General features: G+C 52.7%; 1 protein-coding gene across 1 annotated transcript in view; it reads right to left on the minus strand.

The window, feature by feature from the left end:
- Window positions 1–15,948: 15,948 nt before the first annotated feature.
- The window catches only part of EFNA2 (ephrin A2), a 108,729-nt gene continuing 102,193 nt past the window's right edge, over window positions 15,949–22,484 (minus strand). Inside the window, exons 3-4 of the mRNA XM_007489357.3 lie at window positions 19,914–19,979; window positions 15,949–19,176 (exon numbers count right to left, since the gene is read on the minus strand). Of these exons, the coding sequence (XP_007489419.1) occupies window positions 19,055–19,176; window positions 19,914–19,979 (188 nt within the window). The 3' untranslated portion in view covers window positions 15,949–19,054. The remainder of the gene's footprint in view (window positions 19,177–19,913; window positions 19,980–22,484) is intronic.

Raw genomic sequence — 22,484 nt, forward strand, 5'->3', positions numbered from 1 at the left:
TAGTAATCACCAACAAAAGGGAAAATTTTCCTATAAGAAAAACAAAAAAGAAGAGAAAAGATGGATGGGGAAAAACGGGAAATTTAGAAAAATGGGAGAGACAGAGAAGGAACCATGAACCCTTACAACCAGGAGTTCAGAATCCTAAATATGGAGGTGGGAAGGACCTTAGAAGTCAGAATAGAAGAGATGCTGGGTGATGTTAGCAGTAGAAGACCTGGGTTCAAATCTCAAGTATGTGACACTAACTAGCTGTGTGGCCCAGAACAAGTCACACAGCCTCTCTGATGGACTATCTGTGCATTTGTAAAATGAGGAGGATTATTTCACAGGGTTATTGGAGGATCCAAAGAGAAAGTACATGTAAAAGCTCTTTGTAAACCTTTTAAAGTACAACATAAATGTCTGTTATTATCCTTCTTGATGGTGTCAAAATGGAAAGGATTCTGGGAAAGCACTGTCTGGCCATTCATTTATATTATATATAGTATACCTTGAGGTCTATTCCCCAGCTGGGCAAAATGGCTGTTTTAAACATTTGAATAAATTAAAATGTCGAGATACAATTATTCTCACAATTATTATTAGAAGTGGGAGAACACAAACCCAGAATGTCAGAGCTAGCAGTGAACCCAGAATCTAGCTTATAGAGCGCGTCAGAGCAGGAGGGGACATTTAGAACCATCTAGTTAGTCCAAACAAAAAGGAAACTGAGGTCCAAATGGGAGGAGCCATTGTAAAGCCCAACACTGGGTCCATAGCAGAGCTGGGACCGGACCCAAGTCTCCCGATTCCCAGCCCAGGCTTCTTTCTGCCGTTCTAGCTGGTTGGGTTTCATTGCAGCAGCAAATGGGAGCTGCTTGCCAGGGCTGGGTGGCAGAGATGGGCCCTGGCACGGAGTTTGGGCTGGGTATCTTGCCGGCTGTTTCACAGGGAGCAATGAGCCATGTAATAACTCGGTAATTACCCGGTAATTATTGACCATGTCAGCATGATTGTGGCCGCCCCAGCAATGGCTGCTCAGCCCGTCTGGAGGCTCTGCTAATACCCAACCCCTGCCGAGGACATGGGAAATTGGCCTCAGGAATGAGTGGTCATTAGCAAGTCTGGGATCAATGGGTGGAAGGTAGAGAGAGAAATGTTTTGCATCAATTTAAACCAGGGGCTCCTAACAACTACAACTGTCCAACAGGAGAATTGCTGGCCTGGCTTGATAGTGAGCTCCCCATGAGTGAAGGTATTCAAGGGAAAGGTGGCAGAGGGTATTCCTGCTTAGGTATGGGCTGATGGCCTTCCCAGATCCTTTTTAGTTTTGAGATTCAAGTCAGTTTCTCCCTCAGAGCCCATTAGGAAGGAGAGTGAAGGAGGGTGACTCATGCGCAGCACCATGATGTCAAGGGACAGGGGCCCAGGCAGCTGGAGCTCCAGGTTAGGCACAGCTTCCCAGTGGCTGGTCCTTCTGGGAACAGTTGGGTGGCAAAGCTGGGAGGAAGAAGAAAAGAGGATCCTGGGATCTTAGAGCTGCCAGAGGGACAGAGAAATTGTTCAGTTCAAGCCTCTTACTTTACAGAAGAGAAAACTGAGGACCAGAGAGAGAAAGGTACTTGCCCAGGACCACATGGTAACAATGTCTTTTGTTTCCATGCTGTCTTGATATAGGGAATTTGGTTCCTGGGGAAGGAAGGTGGGGTGAGGAGGGTGGAGAGATGAAAGAGAGAGTAAGGAAGAGGAAAGGAAGGGGAGAGGGGGGAGGGAAAAAGGAAGGAGAGAGAGAAGGAGAGGCATAGAGAGGGAAAAAGAGGGAGGGAGGGAGAGGAGAGAAAGAAAGGGAAAGAGAGAGGAGAGGGAGCAGGAAAGAGGGAGGGAGAAAGGAGGAGAGATTGAGAGAGGAAGGGGAGGGAGAGAGAAAGAGAGGGGGAGGGAGAGGGAGAGAGGGAGGGAGGAGAGAGGGAGAGGAAGAGGGAGAACAAGGGGAGGGAGAGAGAGATGGGGAGAGAGGGAGGGAGGAGAGAGGGAGGGGAAGAGGGAGAACAAGGGGAGGGAGAGAGGTCCCTTTCGAAGGATGGCCTCTGCACCCCGTCCCACTTTGAAAACCCTTTCCCTTCCATCATCTCTGAGCATCCCAATGGCCGGGAGAAGCCGCTAAGGGCGATTTTCCTGCCTTCAAATCCAAGCTGTTCTCTCCAAACAGATGAGGAAACCGTGGATGGTCTGTAACGTTTTCTACCAGGATTTCCTTTGTGGCTCCGAGGATGCTTATTTGGGCGTTTAACAGCAAGCTTCTGAGAACAGGTCCCAGGTAGCCCCCGCCTGCCTGCCTGCCTGCCTGCCTGCCTGCCTGCCAAAGGGGTTCGGGCCACCCCAAGGCTAAGAACCCCGCTTTCCCTGAAGGAAGCCAAAGGGCCGGATGGTGGTCCAACAAAGTCCTGGGCAGGATGGAGGCTCCTCGTGCTGTGGGTGCTGAGAGCTCACGTGCCCTCGGCCCGGCCGCCATGCTCCTGCCTCCACTGCTCTGCCTGGGTGTCTGTGTTGGGGGGGTGGGGGGGTCTGCCTGTGCCATCCCCGGCCGGCCGCCGGGCCTGCCGTCCCACTGTCTTAGCCTCAGCCACTTAATTTCCTGTCTGCGTCTTGTCTCGGCTGATAGATCGCTCCCTGGAGACGTCCACGGGCTGTAAACACACTTTTTATTTGTCCGACAGATCCCGGCGGCCGGCGGGTAATCTACGCGCCTTCCCCCTGCCCGCTGCTGTCGGGCTTAGGGGCCGGACATATTTCATCGGAAACCTCCGTGTGTGCGTCCTTAATAAATCATTTAAATAGGAGTGTCTCTGCTCACCGCGTGCCATGAAATATTAACTGAGGCAGAGGAGACCATCCATCCGCAGGGTGGGCTGCGAAGCCTCCGAGCCTGGAGAGCTGGGTTCAAGGGGGGCCTTGCACACCCAGGCTAGTCCAGTGACCCTGAGCAAGTCACTAACTTCTCTGGGGCCCCAGTTCGAATCCCAGCCCCACCATTTGCCGCCCACGTGACCAGGGCAATGGTGTTTCTAACCTGATTCCCTTCCCTCAAAAACTGCCTGACATGCTTGCTAAGGCTTTTTCCAGCTTGGGGGGAAACCCAGCCAAAACTCTCTAAAGTGGGTTCTTCTGTTGCAAAAATAGCTGGGAATAACAAGCAGTCCTGGCACTCCCTGCCTCAGGTTCCTTTGGGTGAAAGCCACTTTGGACCCCTGAAGTCACCTTGGAAATGGGAGCAGGGCCTCCCTCCCCCCTCCACCTTTCCCCCAAGCTAGCAGCCTGGAGAGAAGGATTTGCTCCCACCCCCACTCCACCACTTCATGGAAATCTTTCTGGGCCTCCCTTTGCTCATCTATAAAATGGGGAGAATATTCAGTGTCCGGCTTATAAAATTCAGAGCTGAAAGATCTAGTCTTTTTATAAACAATGAAACCAGTTCGTGTAGAAATGACTTGCCCAAGGTCACACAAACAGTAAGTGTCGGAGATGGGGTTCAGAACCAGGCCTCCTGACCACAAATCTCGCCCTCCATCACAGTGATGATGGTTCAGAGGAGCTAAAGCAGGGATGGACCTTAGAGATCATCCAGGCTAATCCCCCCATAAATCCTTCCCCAGCTTCCCTCCAAGGACTTTTTTTGTGCAGGCAGACAAATAATGGAGGTGAGAGTGCATTTGTAACTGTGAAGTCGGTGTAAAAGTGAGTGATGAGGAAGACAGCCCAGGTACTAAAAAAGACACCTGGGAAGGGACAGCTGGGGAGGCCGTCCCTGGAAGTGGAGCCCTGGGCCCCCCCCAAAGCTGGCCTGGCCCCGAGTCTCCATGCTCATCAGAGGGCGTCTGGGGCTCCCACAGAGCCCATTTCATTCGTGCAGGGAGCTGGCTGGGGGAGCCCTCCATCCGAGGGGGAAACCCAGCCTTTCTGGATCGAACCCCTCATCGGAGTCCTAGCGGGGGGGGGGGGGGAAACTTTCTGGCTGGGGCCAGAGATAGGGTGTCCCCCTGAGGGAACCCCTGATCTGAGAGAGAGATCAGGGCCTGCCCCGGGAAGCCTCCCTTTCAAGGGAGGAGGCATAGGCTTTCCCCCAGGTCACCCCTGCTCTGAGGGGTACGTGGGGGGCTGCCTTGGGAAGCCCCCATCTGAGGAAGGAGATCGGATCCTTTCTCGGCTCACCGGGAGTCAATCCCGGCCACAGGGCATCCTGGGTGTGAGGGCCAAAGGCGTCAGGCGGGTGCCTGGCATTCATGAAGCGCCCACCGCAGGCAGGCTGGCAGACAGTCGCTGGGGCGGAGGTAATGCCCCCCCCACCCCCCGCTGCCATCCCCACCCTGGGGAGGTTGGAGCTGGAGGAGGGCGTCCGCTGGGCCCGCAGCAGCTCCGGGGAAATCGCTCCCATTCAGGTGCTCTGGGCCGGAAAAGGACTGGCTGGGGCCGCATACCAATGGGCCAGCTCCAGCTGAGTTAATGACTGTGGCCGTTGGGGGAGGGGGCGGCTGGGGACAGCTTTATTAATAAGACGAGCAGCTCACGTCTGGTCTGCACAGCCCTCTACAGTGTGCACAGGCCCCCGAGGACCCTGGAAAGGGGGGTGCCAAGGGAGGCCGAGCCGCCCATCCTCCCCTCGGGCCCCTTCTTGGACAGCCATCTGATCCCTGGGCAGGAGCCCGTGCCTGGTCCCTGGGCACGTCATGGCCCTGCCTCCCCATTCTCCGCTCTCATACGGGCAGCGAGCTACAGTCTCCTACGCTGTCCTCTAGCGCAAACCGTCACAGGCCAAAGAGCCGAGACAGGCTTCTGCACCAGGCGCTACCCCGCCACCTGTGAACTCTGAAGAGCGGAGAGAGGCGGACAGACGCACAGACAGACAGACAGACAGAAAGAGAAACAGACAGGCGAACATAGACAGACACACAGACAGATACATAGACAGACAGCAGACAGATACAGATAGAGACAGACAGACAGACACAGATAGAGATAGACAGACAGATAGATACATAGACAGCAGACATAGATAGATAGATAGATAGATAGATAGATAGATAGATAGATAGATAGATAGATAGATAGATAGATAGATAGACAGATAGGGAGCAGTTAGGTAACACAGTGGATAGGGTTCTGGTCCTGGAGTCAAGAAGTCTTATCTTCCTGAGTTCAAAACCGGCCTCAGGCAATTACCATATGGGTGAAACTGGGTAAGTCACTTATCCCTGTTTGCCTCAGTTTCCTCATCTGTCAAGTGAGCTGGAGAAGGAAATGACAAACTGCTCCAGGATTTTTGCCAAGAAATCCCTAAATGGGGTCACAAGGAGTCAGACATGATGGGAATGACTGAACAATAACAAAGATAAAGAGAGAGATACACACAGATTTTGATAATTAATTTTTGATATATATACTCAGTTTCTTTTGCAATTTTATTTTTATTTTATGCATTTAAAAGCACGTGATTCTGAGAAGAGGTCCATATGCTTTACTAGACTGACTGCCAAAGGGGCCCAGGACACAAAAAAGGTTAAGAATCTCTATTCTAGTCTTATTTTTTTTTTATAGATGAGGAAACTGAGGCCTGGATAGGTTTTAGGGCCCATCCATGGACACACACAAAGCAGACGGCTAGGCTGGGACTCAGACCCAGATTTTCTGACTCCCAAGTCAACAGATCTTTCCATCAGCCACTCTGCCTCCAAGACCTCTGATCCCTAATCTAGACACGCCAGAGAGGGCAGGGGACACATAAAGGCTACAGCTGTCCCTGACCCCTATCATCACAGCCCAGCCCTTTCTCCTTCTCTGTGCATTAGACCTCAGGCATCTTGAAACTCAGTCCAGCAAACAAGACTTTCTCCAGGACTCTGGGATCATTTCAGAAGACATCCAGAAATACCAGACACTCTCAGAAATGCATTGCTTTGGAATAATGAACTGGAGGGATTCCATGTGAACTGGAACGACCTCCAGGAATTGATTCAGAGTGAAAGGAACAGAACCAGGAGAACATTGTACTCAAAGACTGATACACTGTGGCACAATCAAACGTAATAGACTTCTCTATTAGTAGCAATGCAATGATCCAGGACAATCCTGAGGGACTTAGGAGAAAGATCACTATCCACATCCAGAGAAAGAACTGTGAGAGTAGAAACACAGAAGAAAAACAACAGCTTGATCACATGGTTCAATGGGGATATGACTGGGGATGCAGACCCTAAAGGAACATCTTAGTGTAAGCATCAACAGCATGGAAATAGGTTCTGATCAAGGTCACATATAATACCCGGTGGAATTGCATGTTGGCTATGGGAAGGGGTGGAGGGAGGGGAGGGAGGGAGAGAATATGATTCTCATAACCAAGGAATAATGTTCTAAATTGACTAAATAAAAAAAAAAAGAAATGCACTGCTTTGGGACACTAGAGTCCTCCTGGGTCTTGTTATGTGTCACAGAACCATAGGATCATGGATGAAGAAAAATTCTTTTTCAAGGATTTGTTTAGATGAGATGGCCCCAAAGTCCCTTCCAACTGGGGAAATGCTTTGAGGCCCAAAGAAAGGAAGTGATACTCCCAAAGGAGCCCAGTCCACAAAATTATATTGACCTGGAAAGAACCTTAGACTTTATTGAATTATTGAATGTCCTTTAAGTAATAGATGAGGAAACTGAGGTCCAGACACATCAAGGTCCAAGGTCAAAAAGATGGCGATACTCCGGCTCTGAGTCTAGGGCTCTTTTTACTATGCCATTCTGTCAACTTAGTGGGGAAAGGATTTGAACTCTCATCCTTAGGCTTCTGCATCCTATGTTCTGGTCCCATCCCACTCATACCCCATCCTAGCCCATCCTATCCTACCCTACCCTACCCATAGCCCACTCTGCCTTTTCCCACTCATCCATTGCCCTACCCATACTCCATCCCACCCACCCTGCCCTACCCTGGTTCTCCTTTCTTCCATCGCCCTGTGATGGAGCAGGCTGAACAACAGTCCAGAAGCTCAGACTTGCCTCCCTCCTTTTACCTTCAGTCCTCATCAGGGCTATTGCCCAAAGCTGCTGTCTTTTTGGCTCCCAGAGTACCACTGCTGAGGATTCCCGAGTGAGCTAACACACCGTGGCAGGATCTTCTCCCGGGAAGTAGGGGCCCAGGGCTCCCTGGGGACAAGAGCTATCTAAGTGCAAAGTGTCTGCCTGGGGCTGGGGATACTGAATTATGGATGGCCCCTTGGGGCTCTGGGCTCAGGAGGGTGCCAGGAAGCTGTGCTTGCCGGAGAAGGATGGGGGCTGAGAGTGCAGCCAATGAGGAACTCTGATGGTGCCTAGGGAATGGGATGAGGAAGGCAGAGAGAGCCCCTCCATCCCTCACCCCATAGCCCCATCTTCCTTGAAGTGGGTCGCTCCCAAGGGTGCCCAAATCCCCTCTTGTCTCTGCCTAGGGACTGTACCTCCACTGGGACATCCTTTGGGGTGACATGTTGTTTCCAGAAGATGCCAGGGCTATGTAGGAAGGAGGATCAGAGTCTCCTTTGTTAGGGGGCTCAGAAAAGCCCCTGGCCCAAAGAGAACAGAACCCAGGATGGAGGGAGAGAAGATGGAGAAGCCGGGGGGGGGGCAGGTGGGGCGGGTTGGGGGAGCTCTGAGGCACATGGTGTAGGAGAATTTGGAGTAAGAACAGAGATGAATTTTTAATCCAGCTTCTGACACCTGCCAGCTGTGTGACCACAGACAAGTGACTCAGTTTCTCTGATACTTCATTGCCTTAATTGTAAACAAACCAGGGGAAATAATGCCTTTGGGATCTCCCTCTCCCAGTTGTTATAGCTCTTGAATGAGGTCATGTCTATAATCCACATGAAACACCCCAGAAACATTGGCTCTAGTAGTAGGCTGGACCAGATGGGGCTGCAGCTGGGGCTCTGGGTGAGGAGGAAAGAGGAGAGGGAGGAGCCTAGGAAGCAGGAGGCTGAAGGTAAGGAACAGGGAGGAAGAAGAAGGTAAAGGAGCTAGAGAGGGATAGGTAGCAACATTTAAAAATGTGACGGGGGTCCCTGGGCCACTAGATCAAAAGGAGACCTTTGTGCAGAGGACTATGGGTAATTCCCACTCTGGAACCCAAGCCCCTCGTCTTAGGGCCGGGTCCGGGAGAAGAAAAGGGACACTGGGGTTCTGGACCCCTGGATCCTGGCTAGGGTCAGGTAGAACCCCTACTCAGGCAGTGTCCCCATTTCCATTTCTTGAAATTGGCCCTTAACTTTCTGAAGTCATTGGGGAGGGGGGAGACTAGGTGCAAAACAGAAGCAGAGTCTGGTACCCATTCACTCACTCCCCCCGCACCCCTGTTTCTGTCTCACTGTCTCTGTTTCTCCTTTCTCCCACTTCCTCAAACAGAGTAACTAGGGCAGGACAATCAGCATTTCACACCAGGGCACCAAAATTGAGAGGATGCCTACAGTGCTTGCTGTCCTTTAGTAACCTGGGGGTGGGGGCAGGGGGGTGGGGACTGAGTTTAGCACTTAGTTACCAAGAATAATCAGTAAAAGTAAGAAACGGGGAGACCCAGCTTCCTTCCTCCCTCCTTCCCACCCTCATCCAGGTGAGCTTCTCCCCCCCCCCCAGCCCCCGGGCAGCCAGGATCCCCCCAACCCCAACCCCGCTGCCATGGTTTCCCAGGACCCTGGGAAAGGACCCATAGAGTAGCCTCCCAGGAACAGTACAAGGTGGGCCATTTGCCTAAGCTGGGCTGTAGTGGTGAAGGAGGGGGACCAAGCAAAAGGATAGAATATTTGACCCAGGAAGGATATGGGGATGCCGAACTTAAATGTCTGAGCTGGGAAGGACCTTTGTGAACTGGTTGGTTCCTTTGGCAAAGAAGGAACCCCAGGATCCAGGAGGGAAGGGTCTTGCCCAGGTCAATGAGGGAGCCAGGGACGGGGAATCTCGGCACATCCAGGTTGGGCGAGCCTCTTCGTGCATGTGTGAGTGTGTGTGTCTGGCCTCCATCTGACCCGCCGATGAGAGATGGGCCATCATTAGCAGGGCTCTCCATCAGTGGTTAATAGGACAGGTGGCCCGGTGGAACCGGCAGACAGATTCCCTCACAGGGGACACCGGGTCAATTAGGGGAAGACAGAGAGCGGAAGAGAGCTGGGCTGAGGAGGAGGGAGGCCCTTGATGAGCTCTACTTCTCCCAGGGGGCTGATCACCAAGTTCACCTGGCAGCGGCAGCAGGAAGATCCTTGGCTTGCTGGGCAGAGTGGAGGATCCAGTGAGGATGTGGAAGTCAGAGTCCTTGCTCCCCTCTCCCTTGCCCGGGGACTGGCTCCAGGCCCACTTTTCTTGTCTCCAGATCATAGGATGATAATTAATTGGTCTGATACTAAGAGGTGACTGGAGGAAGCCCCTAAAATTCACCCCCTTCCTTGCAGATTTTTTTTAAACCCTCACCTTTCATATTTGAATCAATACTGTTATTGGTTCCAAGGGCAGAAGATGGTAAGGGCTAGGCAATGGGGGTCAAGTGACTTGCCCAGGGTCACACAGCTGGGAAGTGTCTGAGACCAGATTTGAACCCAGGACCTCCCGTCTCTAGGCCTGGCTCTCTATTCACTGAATCTGCTTCCCCCCTCTTCTAGATGTTTTTATAGGGATCCTCTAGAGACAATGATTCTTTAATCCGTGGAGGAACACAGAAACTGATTTGGGTTACCTTCTCTCCTCTTACTCATTTGGGGTAAGCCCATGATTGGGAGTCCAGACACAAGTTAGAGTCCTGCCTCACCAACTGCTCTGTATGCTTAGATGAGGCACTTCCTCGTTTTACATGGGAGGAAATTGAGATTGGAAGAGAGTCTTTCAAAGATCATGTGAACCATCTGAATCAGATCACCACAGGAACATCCCTCATTTGCTCAGATGCAAATACACATGCAAGAAGAGGCCTCCGAACCCAGAAGGCTAAGGCTGGGAAGGCCCTCAGAACCTGGGGTGTCAGAGCTGGGAGGGAGCTTAGAACAAAGAATGTCAGAGCTGGGAGGGTCCTTAGAACAGAGAATGTCAGAGCTGGGAGGGAGCTTAGAACAGAGGATGTCAGAGCTGGGAGGGAGCTTAGAACAGAGAATGTTGGAGCTGGGAGGGAGCTTAGAACAGGGAATGTCAGAGCTGGGAGGGAGCTTAGAACAGAGAATGTCAGAGCTGGGAGGGTCCTTAGAACAGAGAATGTCAGAGCTGGGAGAGACCTTAGAACAGAGGATGTCAGAGCTGGGAGGGAGCTTAGAACAGAGAATGTTGGAGCTGGGAGGGAGCTTAGAACAGGGAATGTCAGAGCTGGGAGAGACCTTAGAACAGAGAATGTCAGAGCTGGGAGGGAGCTTAGAACAGAGGATGTCAGAGCTGGGAGGGAGCTTAGAACAGAGGATGTCAGAGCTGGGAGAGAGCTTAGAACAGAGAATGTCAGAGCTGGGAGGGACCTTAGAACAGAGGATGTCAGAGCTGGGAGGGAGCTTAGAACAGAGTGTCAGAGCTCGGAGAGACCTTAGAACAGAGAATGTCAGAGCTGGGAGGGAGCTTAGAACAGAGAATGTCAGAGCTGGGAGAGACCTTAGAACAGGATGTCAGAGCTGGGAGGGCCCTTAGAACACAGAATGTCAGAGCTGGGAGGGAGCTTAGAACAGAGAAGGTAAGAGCTGGGAGGGAGCTTAGAACAGAGAATGTCAGAGCTGGGAGAGACCTTAGAACAGAGACTGTCAGAGCTGGGAGAGACCTTAGAACAGAGAATGTCAGAGCTGGGAGAGACCTTAGAATAGAGAATGTCAGAGCTGGGAGAGACCTTAGAACAGAAAATGTCAGAGCTGAGGGTCCCTTAGAACAGAGAATGTCAGAGCTGAGGGTCCCTTAGAACAGAGAATGTCAGAGCTGGGAGGGAGCTTAGAACAGAGGATGTCAGAGCTGGGAGGGAGCTTAGAACAGAGGATGTCAGAGCTGGGAGAGACCTTAGAACAGAGAATGTCAGAGCTGGGAGGGACCTTAGAACAGAGGATGTCAGAGCTGGGAGGGAGCTTAGAACAGAGAAGGTCAGAGCTGGGAGGGAGCTTAGAACAGAGAAGGTCAGAGCTGGGAGGGAGCTTAGAACAGAGAATGTCAGAGCTGGGAGAGACCTTAGAACAGGATGTCAGAGCTGGGAGGGCCCTTAGAACACAGAATGTCAGAGCTGGGAGGGAGCTTAGAACAGAGAAGGTAAGAGCTGGGAGGGAGCTTAGAACAGAGAATGTCAGAGCTGGGAGGGAGCTTAGAACAGAGAAGGTAAGAGCTGGGAGGGAGCTTAGAACAGAGAATGCCAGAGCTGGGAGGGAGCTTAGAACAGAGAATGTCAGAGCTGGGAGAGAGCTTAGAACAGAGAAGATCAGAGCTGGGAGGGAGCTTAGAACAGAGAAGGTCAGAGCTGGGAGGGTCCTTAGAACCCAGGACATCAAACATAGGTTGAGAGCTGCTTGCCACCCATGGGCCTACTACGGGAGGTAGAGACTTCTTCTGGCCTAAGATGGTCAGGTCTAAACAGCTTGGGCTGTATCCCCCACAATCCCTTCTCCCAAAGACCAGGGCTTTCTCTCCTCAAAGGCCAGGCTCAGGAATGAGTGCCACAGGTTTTGAAATTCCATCCCAGCCCCTGTCCTCAGCCCACGGCTGGCCCAGTCCCCTCCCTTTTCCCCACTTGGCTAGAGGCAGTTTGAGCCCACATAGTAGGGTACAGGCCCAGGAGCTGGGGTTACGGAGACCAGGTCCCCCTCAGGCCACAGGGAAGGTCTAGCCAGATGCTGAGGTCCATGGCCCAATCTTCTTCCTTTTCCCTTTCCCCTCTTACCAGCCAGGGCCCAGGGACATGACCAAGGGATGCTTGCTTGGTACCCAGTGGTGATGAGGCAGTTTTAGTATTCCCCTGTAGGGTGGGCAGGGAGCTATCGGGCACACTGGTGCGTCAGTGAACAGTCCAGGACGGGACGGCAGTCTTTCCCGGCCTCTGGGACCCGCGCAGACAGAGAGCCCTGGGAATGGCCCTGTCTGGTCTTCTGGTTTGAAAATGCAGGCAGCATGGCAAATGAGGGACCTCCAGGCACAAAGTGTCAGGACTAGGAGGCCCCCTAGAACCCAGGAGGTCAGAGCTGGGAATCCCCTCCAATCCCAACTTTGCGTGTTTCTTCCTCCCCTCCCCCCAGAAGTATTCTAGACTTGCCTCCTCCTCCCCCTCCTTCAGAACAGCATGCCAAGGTCAAGTGTCTATTTTTTCTGAATCTCCACAACGGCAGGCCATTTGACCCTGGACCAGTCACTTCACATTTTAAGGTCTCCGTTTCTTCATCTGTAAAATGGGACTGTTTCAAGCATCTACTTCGTGGGAAGAATCCAGTGAGATCAAATGTGTAAAATTCAGGATTTTTGGGGTTCTGATCTTTGAATTTTATTATTCTGAACCTAAAATTACATCATTCTGTGATTCTCGGTCTCCGGTTTTAGAATCTGGTTTCCCAATTGTGCGCCAGGACTCTCTTCAGTGGTGGTGCCAAGGCTCTGGAAACTGAGCCTGGGAAGCCCAGGAGGAGGCCAGAGCCAGGCAAGGAAGGGAGTGAGCGATTGACACAAGGGTCTCTGGGATAGCCACGGCTCACCCATCTCTCCACGCCCGCAGCCCTCATTAAAAAGCAAAATGAGTCACTCCCCCTCTTGCGGAAAACTTGGGAGGCTCGGCTCCAGCGTATTAGGCCCGAATTAATTAAGAGCGGATTGTTCCCATTCTGCTAATTAAGCTGAAATATGCAATAAACCCGGGCAATGAACCCAACTACATAGGCACCCTCACACGGGCACACACGCGTGCACACACATTGACTGGGGTTGGGGGGCAGGGAGGGGATGAGGATTTAATTAAAACAGGAGCCCATGGCATGGAGTGGGGGCTGGAGGTCTGGGGACCCCGGAGGCCCCCCACCCTCATCCCACCACGTCCTTGCCTTTGGACCTCGGCGCGTGCCCCCCAAACTGCCCGGAGCAAGGTCTCCGGCAGTGGGAGAAATAACGGACTGCGCGGAGGCGCCCCAACTCCTAGTGCCACATGGTAAGTGTCAAAGAACCACTCAGTCCCCAACCCAGGGCCATCCGGGATTCAGTGTGGGGTCTGGGTCAAGGCTCAGCCCTACCCCAGCCTGGAGAAGGGATGCAATAATGAAGGCCAGCTGAGGGATGTGAATCCGATCTCAATTTATCCTCACAGCAAACCTGGGAGGGAGGTTCTATTATTATCTTCATTTTACAGATGAGGAAACTGAGGCAAAGAGATCAAGTGACTTGTCCAGGGTCACACAGCTAGTGTCTGAGGCAGGATTTGAACTTAGGTCTTCCTGACTAAAAGGAATTGATTGATCTTTCAATCAATCAACACTTCAATCAGATCGCCTTGATTTGTTTCGATTTAATTCTAGGATGAAGTTTTAGCAAGGATTCTTCTTTAGGAAAATTAGCCTTTATAGCTGAGCCATTCCTCCAGGGGAATTCTTCCCCGGCCCCCCTAACTCTCCCACAGGGTTAAGGATGGCTTACTGGGAGGTGGCCACGGCACTGGAGCCTCCGCTGAAAGCTGGCTGGAAGGTCATTTTCCTTTCCAGTAAAATGATCGTAATGTGACTCCAAGCCAAGGTGTCTCTCCACCATGCTGTCTCGTTGCAATAGAGAGAAAACAAATGGTGTGAGACAGCCAGGTGCCACGGCAGATAGAGCACCAGGCCTGGAAGTGGGAGGTCCTGGGTTCAAATCTGGCCTCAGACACTTCCTAGCTGTGTGACCCTGGGCAAGTCACTGAACCCCCATTGCCTAGCCTCTGTCTTAGAATGGACACCAAACCAGAAAGTTAAAGTTAAAATAATAAGGAAATGGGGTTCACGGGGATTCTTTTTTTGTATCCGGTGCCAGGAGAGAAAATCCAAATTCAAGACCTGGCTCAGAAAAATACCAGTTGGGCCCATCACTTGGCCTCTCCTCTGAACCCCAGGCTCCTTACCTGTGAAGTGGTAAGAGCAAGGAGGATGGGAGGACGCCCTAGCGACTATTAAACACCTACTAAGGAGCCATTCTTCTCCTTCGCTTCCCATCGTTGTGTCCACTTCCTATTGTCTCTCGAACCTTGCCATCGCCAGGCCACTTGTTGGCAGGCTCTGTAGGACAAAGCAGCTCAGTACTGGTAAAGGGAGTCCCTGGGATGGTGGTCAGAGCGGTCATTCCGGCAGCGAGGGAGCCTTTGGCAAAACTCAGGGGAGCCCGGGAAAGCGCCTCTGTTCCCCTGGGGGATCCCAGCTCCCCCCATCTGTCTCTGGACACCCTCCTCAGTGCTCATCCAGGAAGGAGGACAAATCCCACTGAGTGGAATGGAATGGTCCAATCCCAAGCATTGGGAGCCCTTCGGCGCCATCCCTTATCCCATCCCTCGCAGCATCTTCAATTCCAGACCGGCTGGCCCTCTTGGTGCTCCTCATACACCAGTGGTCCTTCTCCCACCACCACCAGATTCTTCAAAGCCCGGCGTGTCTTTCTTCCTGCACAAATGCTTCCCGGTCCGTCCAGTTCTGGGGGCTCCCTCCCCCTCCCCAAAATGACTCTGTATTTCCCTACCAAGATCCAAGTGGTTCCCCGAACCCAGCCCTTCCTCGTCCCCTTCCTTGAGGGAAGGGACCGGTTTTCCCAGGTTCCTCTCCCATTCATGACCTTAAGGGAATTTAATTGAATGATAAAAACCCAAGGTAACTCCTCTCCAGATTGTTTAAGGTTCTAGACTCATTGGGGAATACTGAAAGCATACTGGAGGGAGAGGGGGAGAGACTTCAAATGATGGGAGATGGGGGTGGGGTGAAAGGAGGTGTCCAATTAGAGGATGCAAAGTGTGCCATTAGCTACAAGGTTGGAGTTCAAATCCTGTGCAAGTTCAGACAAGACCCACTGGGCCTCAGTTTCCTCATCTGAAAAATGGAGATGATGATGTTCCTTTTACCATCGCAGGGCTCAAAGCACTGGGATTGCATGAATTATTATCATTGAGGGGAAGATGCCAGAGATGGTTTCTCTGCCCAGGATACAAATCTTTATCCCTAAAATATAGCTGTGTGACCCTGGGCAAGTCACTCAACCCGATTCACCTAGCCTTTGCTTAGGATTTTCAAGATAAAATATATTTAAAGGGTTCTTCATCTTGAGGCCTATGAACTTGTTTTCTTCTCATTTTGGATAAGTATATTTTAGTGTGCTTGGTTTATTTCATCTTAATCTCTCAATTGTCTTAATTAAAGAAGAATCTTTAATTCTTAGTCTTCAGTATTTTATTTTATACATTTAAAAATGTTATTGAGAACAAGTTCCCAGGGGTCATTCAATTGCCGATGGGGATGGTGCAGTGGATAGTCAGGCCTGGAAATGGCGGGTCCTGGGTTCAAATCTACCCTCAGAGACATCCTAGCTGTGTGACCCTGGGCAAGTCATTGAACCCTCACTGCCTCCTTACCACTCTTCTATCTTGGAACCAATACACAGTAATGATTCTAAGACAGAAGGTGAAGGTTTAAAAACCCCCAACAAAACTGCCATCAGGGTCCAAGATACACAAAAAGAAGAAAAAGTCCTCACAGTCAGTCTGGCATTTTGGACTCAGAATTCAGCAGGACCTGGGCTCAAATCCAAACCCCTTTGAGCCTCAATTGTCTCATCTGTAAAATGGGGATAATAATAGCGACTCCCACATGTCAGGATCAACTGAGACAGTGTGTGCAAAGGTCTTTGTCAACATTAAACCCTCTTGGAGGTCTATACCCAGAGTCCCCTGGAAACTTCTGCTGGAAAGATTGAGGACAGGCTGTGGAAGATGAAGGGAGGTCATAGCGGATAGGAAACACTCAGATTCCACAAGGTTTATTTTTATTTTATTATAAAAAAATACAGATTCCAAAGTTGGGTGGCGATGGGCAGTGGGGAAGGGGCCAGGAGTGGGAGATCCCACACAATGGGCTGGAGGAAGAGGCGGAGGGGAACCAAGGAGGATGTTCAACAATGTCTGAGACCACCAGAGCAGGGGGTGGGCCAGGATGCACCCCTCAAACCAGACCGTGGCTGGGGAAACCATTCCCCCCAATTCTCCTTCCAATTTTTTCTTCTCACTGTGTCCTCAGGGCCTCATGGTTGATATACACAATATATATATAATATATATATATATAAAACACAGAGTAAGGAAAGGAAGATAGAAATATGAAATCTGTATAAATGCGTTTACTCCATTAAAATGGCAGAAGGATTTTTTTTTTTTGATTTTGTCTGTCGGTTTTTTGTAGAAACTGTTATGGGAGGGGGGAGGGAGGGCACGGATGGAGGAGAAACTCCGACGGACAAAATGAGCTTATTGCAAGTTATAGCTTCTACTCTAAACCCACCCCACCCCCTGGAAAAGGGAAGAGAGAAAGAGAATGGGAGAGGGAGGAGAGAAAAGGAGGAGGGAGAGAGGGAAAGAGAGGGAGGGCGGAGAGAGACAGAGACAGAGAGAAAGAAAGAGGGAGAGAGGGAGAGGGAGAGACAGAGAGAAAGGGAGAGAATGAAGAGAGGGAAAGAGAGAGGGGGGAGAGGAAGAGAGGGAGTGAGAGAAAATGAGAGGAGGGAGAGGGAGAGGGAGACACACAAAGAAAGAGAAAGGGAGGAAGAGAAGAGAGAGGGAGAGAGAGAAAAAAAGGGAGAGGGAGAGAGAGAGGAGGGAGAGAGAAAGAGGGAGTGAGAGAAAATGAGAGGAGGGATAGTAAGAGAAAGACACACAAAGAAAGAGAGAAGAGAGAGGGAGGAAGAGAGAAAGGGAGAGAGAGAGAGAGAGAGAGAGAGAGAGAGAGAGAGAGAGAGAGAGAGAGAGAGAGGAGAGAGGGAGGAAGAGGGAAGAGAGAGAGAGAAAGAGGAGAGAGGGAGAAAGAGGGGAGAGAGAGAGACAGAGAGGAGGGAGAGAGAGAGAGAGACAGAGAGAGAGAGACAGAGAGAAAGAGAGAGAGACAGAGAGAGAGAGAGACCTCCACCGAGTTCATTCTCAGCATTGCATTAAAAATAAATCACAGTATATACCTGCGGGCTCTATTTACAGAAATATAACGTCTGCTCCCTTCCTCAGAGACAGATTACTTGAAGCAATAGAAATCGGTAGGTTCATTTGCATTTGCAAAAAAAAGGGAAAGAAAGCAAGAAACAACAGGGACCTTAATAAAAAGCCGCTGCTTAAATGGAGAGCAGAGGGAGGGAGAGCTGAACTGTGGCAGTGAAGGGACTTGTTAGCTCTTCTCTCTGGAGTCTGGGGGAGACTCTGGACCATACCAGGACTAGGAACTGGAAGGAGAGTCCGAGATGGCCAGAGCCTTTGTCTCCTCCGGAGGGGGCAGCGAGGGGCAGCTTTTTCCTCCGAAAGCACCTCCCAGAGCCTTCTCGGGGGCATCTGGGGACGGTGGCTTCGGATGGGGATCTGGGTCAATGCCGCAAGTTTGGCTGGGAAGAGTGTGGGCAGCTGCCTCCCTCGAAACCAAAGAGCCGCCCCTTCCTTCTTTCCAGACTCTCAGCTTCCAGTGGACAACCCGGTGGCACGATCCCTCCTAAGATCTACAACATGTGCGCGCCCCCAGTGGCCCCCTCCACCTTCGCCCCAACAGTGTGCCCCCACCCCCAAGAACACAAATCTCCCGGCAGTCCTGGGGCCCAAACCTGGGAGGTGCTCGATGCCCACATGTGCTCAGGGTGTCGAGGGAGGATGAAGCCAGAGATGAAGGCTGGGAATCAAGAGGCTCCCCGTGCCCCACGGGGAGGGCCCACGATGGGAAGGGGATGGGCGGGGGGGGGGGGGGTCGGACCTTCCCCAGGGACACGGACTCAAGAGACATTGCCGGGGGTTGGGGGGTAGCTCAGAGCAGGGAGGAGATGAACAGGGGCTGGGAAAGGAGGGAGCCTGGGGCGCAGATCGGGGGCAGATCCACAGCCAGTGACCTCCATTTCCTTCCCTAAAGTCTTCACCGGGTCAGAGGGTGTGGAGTGCTAGAATAAATTAAAAACTCGAGTCTCAAATAAAACAATGAAAATACATTTAAAAAAGAAGAAGAAGCATCGAGAGGTATTTCTACCCCTTCCCTCCCCGACCCGCAGTCCTCAAGGAGCGCCTGACGTGGCTGGTGGCCGCCTCTGGTCCCCTCACCCGCCCGCTCGCCTCTCCCCAAGAAGTCTTCGGGCGGCCTTCTCGCTGCCCTCTGGGTCACGGGATGTCCCTCAGCCCTCCTCCATGGCCCCGCTAGGGTTTGGGCTCCCCGAGGATCCCGGGGACAAAAGTCTTCAGCCGGCTCCGTCCGGGCAGCGTTGAGTCCGGGGGGAAGACGAGGGCTGGGTGCCGAGGTCAGGGCCAGCAGGCGGGTGGGAGAGGGAGAGAGCCAAAGGTCTCCCCTCCCCTCTGGGCCCCGCCGTCTCTTGGGGGGCAGCGTGGAAGGGAGGGGCGCCGGCTGGGGTGGTGACGGCCGTCCCGTCTTTGTGAAGGTCCCCTGGGCAGGTCGGAGGTCTGAGGGCAGGGAGGAAGGGATGGCAGCACCGAATGGAACAAGAAGGACGCTCTCTATTTGGTCTACAAGCGGCTCTCGTCCCCAGGCCCCAGGGCTGGGGAGCAGCTGCTACTGCCCTGGGGAGGCTCCCGAGAGCCGAAACCTTCAAGGATTGCAGGTCACCTTCCTGGGCGGCCGTGAACTCGGTCCCTGGCAGACACCATCTGCTTCCTCCTGAGCCGTCGTCTGTGTGGTCCCCAAGGTGGAAGTTGGCTTGGCGGCTCCGGGGCCTTCCTCCCTGGCCTCCCGAAGGAGGGGCAGACGGGGTGTGAGGGGGGCGTCTGAACAGGTGGCAAGGAGTAAAGGAAACAGCGGGGCTGCCCCAGCCCCCCAGGGTTCCCTCTGTCTCCCCCGGCTCCACCTAGAACAATGCCGATCCCCCGGTGCCTGGTGGCAGGAGGGCCGGGGGGCTAGGAGGTGAAGATGGTCCAAAAGACGGGCACCACAGAGAGGAATAGCTGGGACACCCTGAGGCTGCTGCAGGAGTTATTGCTGGTGAAGATGGGCTCTGGAGACTCGTACAGAGAATCGTCTGTCGGGGGAGAAAGAGGCGTCATGTGGGGAGAAAGAGGGGGTGCCCGAATCCCCTCGTGGTCCCTTGCCCAGTCAGGGGGCTGCCCTACACTGGCTGCATCCTCACCAGCCATCCTGACTCGGCCTCTCGAATCCAGACCCTGACCTGATTCTACGCCTGGAACCTGACCCCTACCCTGTCCCACTCCTGGCCCAGCGATGACCCCTTACTCCCATCTGTCCCTGGCCCCGACTATAGCCTCAGCCTGATTCCTGCCAAAGAAAGAAGGTGAAAAAGAGAAAGACAGACAAATAGAAAGAGAAGAGATAGAGAAAGGAGAGGCAGAAAGAAATGGGGGAGATAGAAGACTGGGAAAGAGAAAAGAGAGACAGAGTTCAGACCCTAACCCCATTCAGAGAGACAGACAGACAGACAGACAGAGACAGAGACAGAGACAGAGAAAGACAGACAAAAACAGAAGAGAGAGAGACAGAGAGAGAGAGAGAGAGAGATGGAGGCAGGGAAGGAGACGAGAGAGCATCTTCTCAGGAGCAAACAGCTCATTTCTCCCTCTGGTTCTCACCAAGTGTCTCAGGATCTCAGAGAAGAGAGGGGGCCTCCGAGGTCGGTCCCCTCGTTCTACAGGCCCCTTGCCCCTTCAGAAGGAGAGTGCCCACCGCCAGTGCCCCGTCCCTCCCTGGCGCCATCGTGGTGACTTGCCCAGAGCCCTGGTTCTCCCCAGACGTCACACTTACTGGTGGGCTTCACGTAAACCTTCAGTTTTAAACAGGACCTGTCCATCATGTTGGGGGGAGTGGCAGCTAAAAGATGGAAAAGGAAGACAAAGAGACAGTCAGAGGCTTGGCGAGGGCAGCCACCAGGGGCACCCGAGGGTTGGGCAACACCCTTAATACTTGGCCACGGTGTGGTCAGTGTGTCATTTCTGCCGCCTCACCGCCTGCCTCGGTAACATCTGACCGAGAACCTTGGCCCGCCTGCCGGGGCTCTACTCACTCTTCATCCCCCCGGGATGCCGCCCTTATCTCACCTCTGAAAAACGTGCCTGCCCTGGAAACCCCATCACGGACGCCACCTCCACCAGGAAGCCTCCTCCCGTCCACCCCCAGGATACTGTGACTGGCTGTTCCTGTTACCTGTGACAGAGTCACGACCCTCCGTAAGCCCATGATCTCCAGGAGGGTCAGAACTGGACCGAGCTCGCAGGGGATGCTTTAGAATGTTTTGCTTAACAACTAAGCTGCCAAAAGCTCACTGGTCTGGAACTAGAGGGGGGCTTTCGGAGCCAACTCCTCCTCCACTTTGCAGCTGGGGAAACTGAGGCTGGGAGAGAGGAAGGGGCTTGCCCCGAGCCACACAGTTGGCCAGAATCCAGGCCCCCTGACCAGGCTCCTTTCGCCACAAGCGAGGTCTTGTTCTGTCCTTCCAGGCTGGCTTCAACCACTGAAGGAGGCCCGGGACATCGAGGACGGGAAGTTCCCAAATGGGGCAGGGGAGCCCCAGCCTCCGACAGAGAAGGAGGACAAAGCCGCCTTGTTCCCGAGCTCCCCCTCCGCTACAGGACGGCCTCTCCGGGGCTGCTTCCGATCTGGTTTGGCTTCCCAAGGCCACGAGACCGGCTGGCCCCATCCGAAGGCCACCTTCTCGGCCACGGCCTTGCCAATGGCCCCAGTCATTCCCTCCCATGAGTCCCGCCCAGGGATCTGGTATTTCATTTCCTGTTAGACCATGGGGGGGGGGGGGGGGCACAGCGCTTGGGGCTTAAGTGCCAGCTCCGACACGAACAAGCGGATCGAGCCTCGTTATTCTCCTTACCTGTAAAATGGGAATAAAAATAGCCCCCAGACCCCCTATGGAAAACGAACATGGAAAAACCCAACCCGCAGCCCTAACGGGTAGAAAACACTCTTCACACCTTGAAAAACGGCCCAGGCCAGCTATTCTTCAGTGTCGTTATCCCCCTTCCAACAGGCCCCTGGGAGAAGATGGGCGCTGACAATATCCCCATTTTACAGATGAGGAAACAGGCTTGGAGCGCCCTCCCCGGAGCCAGACGTGAGTTCGGGGACCCTCCCCCCGCAGCCCCTCCTCGGGCAGACCCCCGGGCCCAGCTGGGCTCCCGCTCCCCCACGGAGCACGCCGGGCTGTTTATTGAAGGAAGCAGCGGGGGCCGCAGCCTGTTTTGGGGACCCCGCTGCTGCCGCTGAGCTGGAAAAATAAATAATCAGGCAGAGAGTCTGCTCCGCCTCCCCCCTCACCTTCCGGCCGCAGACGCTTCCCGGGTGCCTCTGACACTCGGCCGTTTGTCATCATTACGGGATCGACACCTCCCCGGCCGCTCACTCTGGGCTTCCGGAGGGGACCAAAGGTCAGCAGGCCGGCCACCTCCCAGCACTGCCCGGTTAGTCCCATCTAGGGAGCCACAGGCGGCGGCGGGGGGAGGGTGCAAAGATCCACGGGGACCACCAAACTCTGGGGAAGAGCTCCCCCCTTACACGTCACGGACCCTGGCCCGGGGGCACTCATCTACCTGGGAGGGGTCTTAGAGGTCACTTAAGAGGTTCAAACCTGACCTAGCTGTGTGACCCTGGGCAAGTCACTTACACACACACACACACACACACTACATAAATAAAAATATATTTATTTACATAAATGAGAGCTATATAAATGCCATTGTTTTCACCGAGCCAAACCCCCTCATTTCACAAATGAGAAACTGAAGCAAGCCAATAAATAGCATTTATAGAGAGTGTTTTAAGGTTTACAAAGCCCTTCAACATGGGTTAACTCACTTGTTCATCACAATAACTCTGGGCAGGGGGAAGGCACTATTATTATTATTATTATTATTATTATTATTATTATTATTATATTATCCCCATTTTACAGATAAGGAAGCTGAAATGATAAAACTTGTTCAGGGTCACACAAGGAACAAGTGTCTGAGGCAGGATTTGAACTTGGGTCTTCCTGAATCTAAGACTCTCTCTCTACACCACACTGTCTGGAGGGGACCTTTGGCTCCTTCTGCCATTTCCCCGTACTCTCACAGGCTTTTCACCAAGCAGCCCCTGGATAAATACGTTCTTGGTGAATGTCCAGGGTCATCTAGGTAATAAGCAGTAGAGGCAGGATTTGAACTGAGATCTTTGGGTCCCAAACCAGGGGCTCTTTTTACTCCAATGCACCCCTTGTTAATATCACCAATATGGCTGCTACAGGACACCATTTCATTTGATTATTACACCATAGCAATGATAAGATGATGCTTTTTTTTTTTAAACCTTACCTTTTGTCTTAGAGTC

Source organism: Monodelphis domestica, chromosome 3 (genome assembly GCF_027887165.1).
Source record: "Monodelphis domestica isolate mMonDom1 chromosome 3, mMonDom1.pri, whole genome shotgun sequence".
NCBI classification, from domain to species: domain Eukaryota; kingdom Metazoa; phylum Chordata; class Mammalia; order Didelphimorphia; family Didelphidae; genus Monodelphis; species Monodelphis domestica.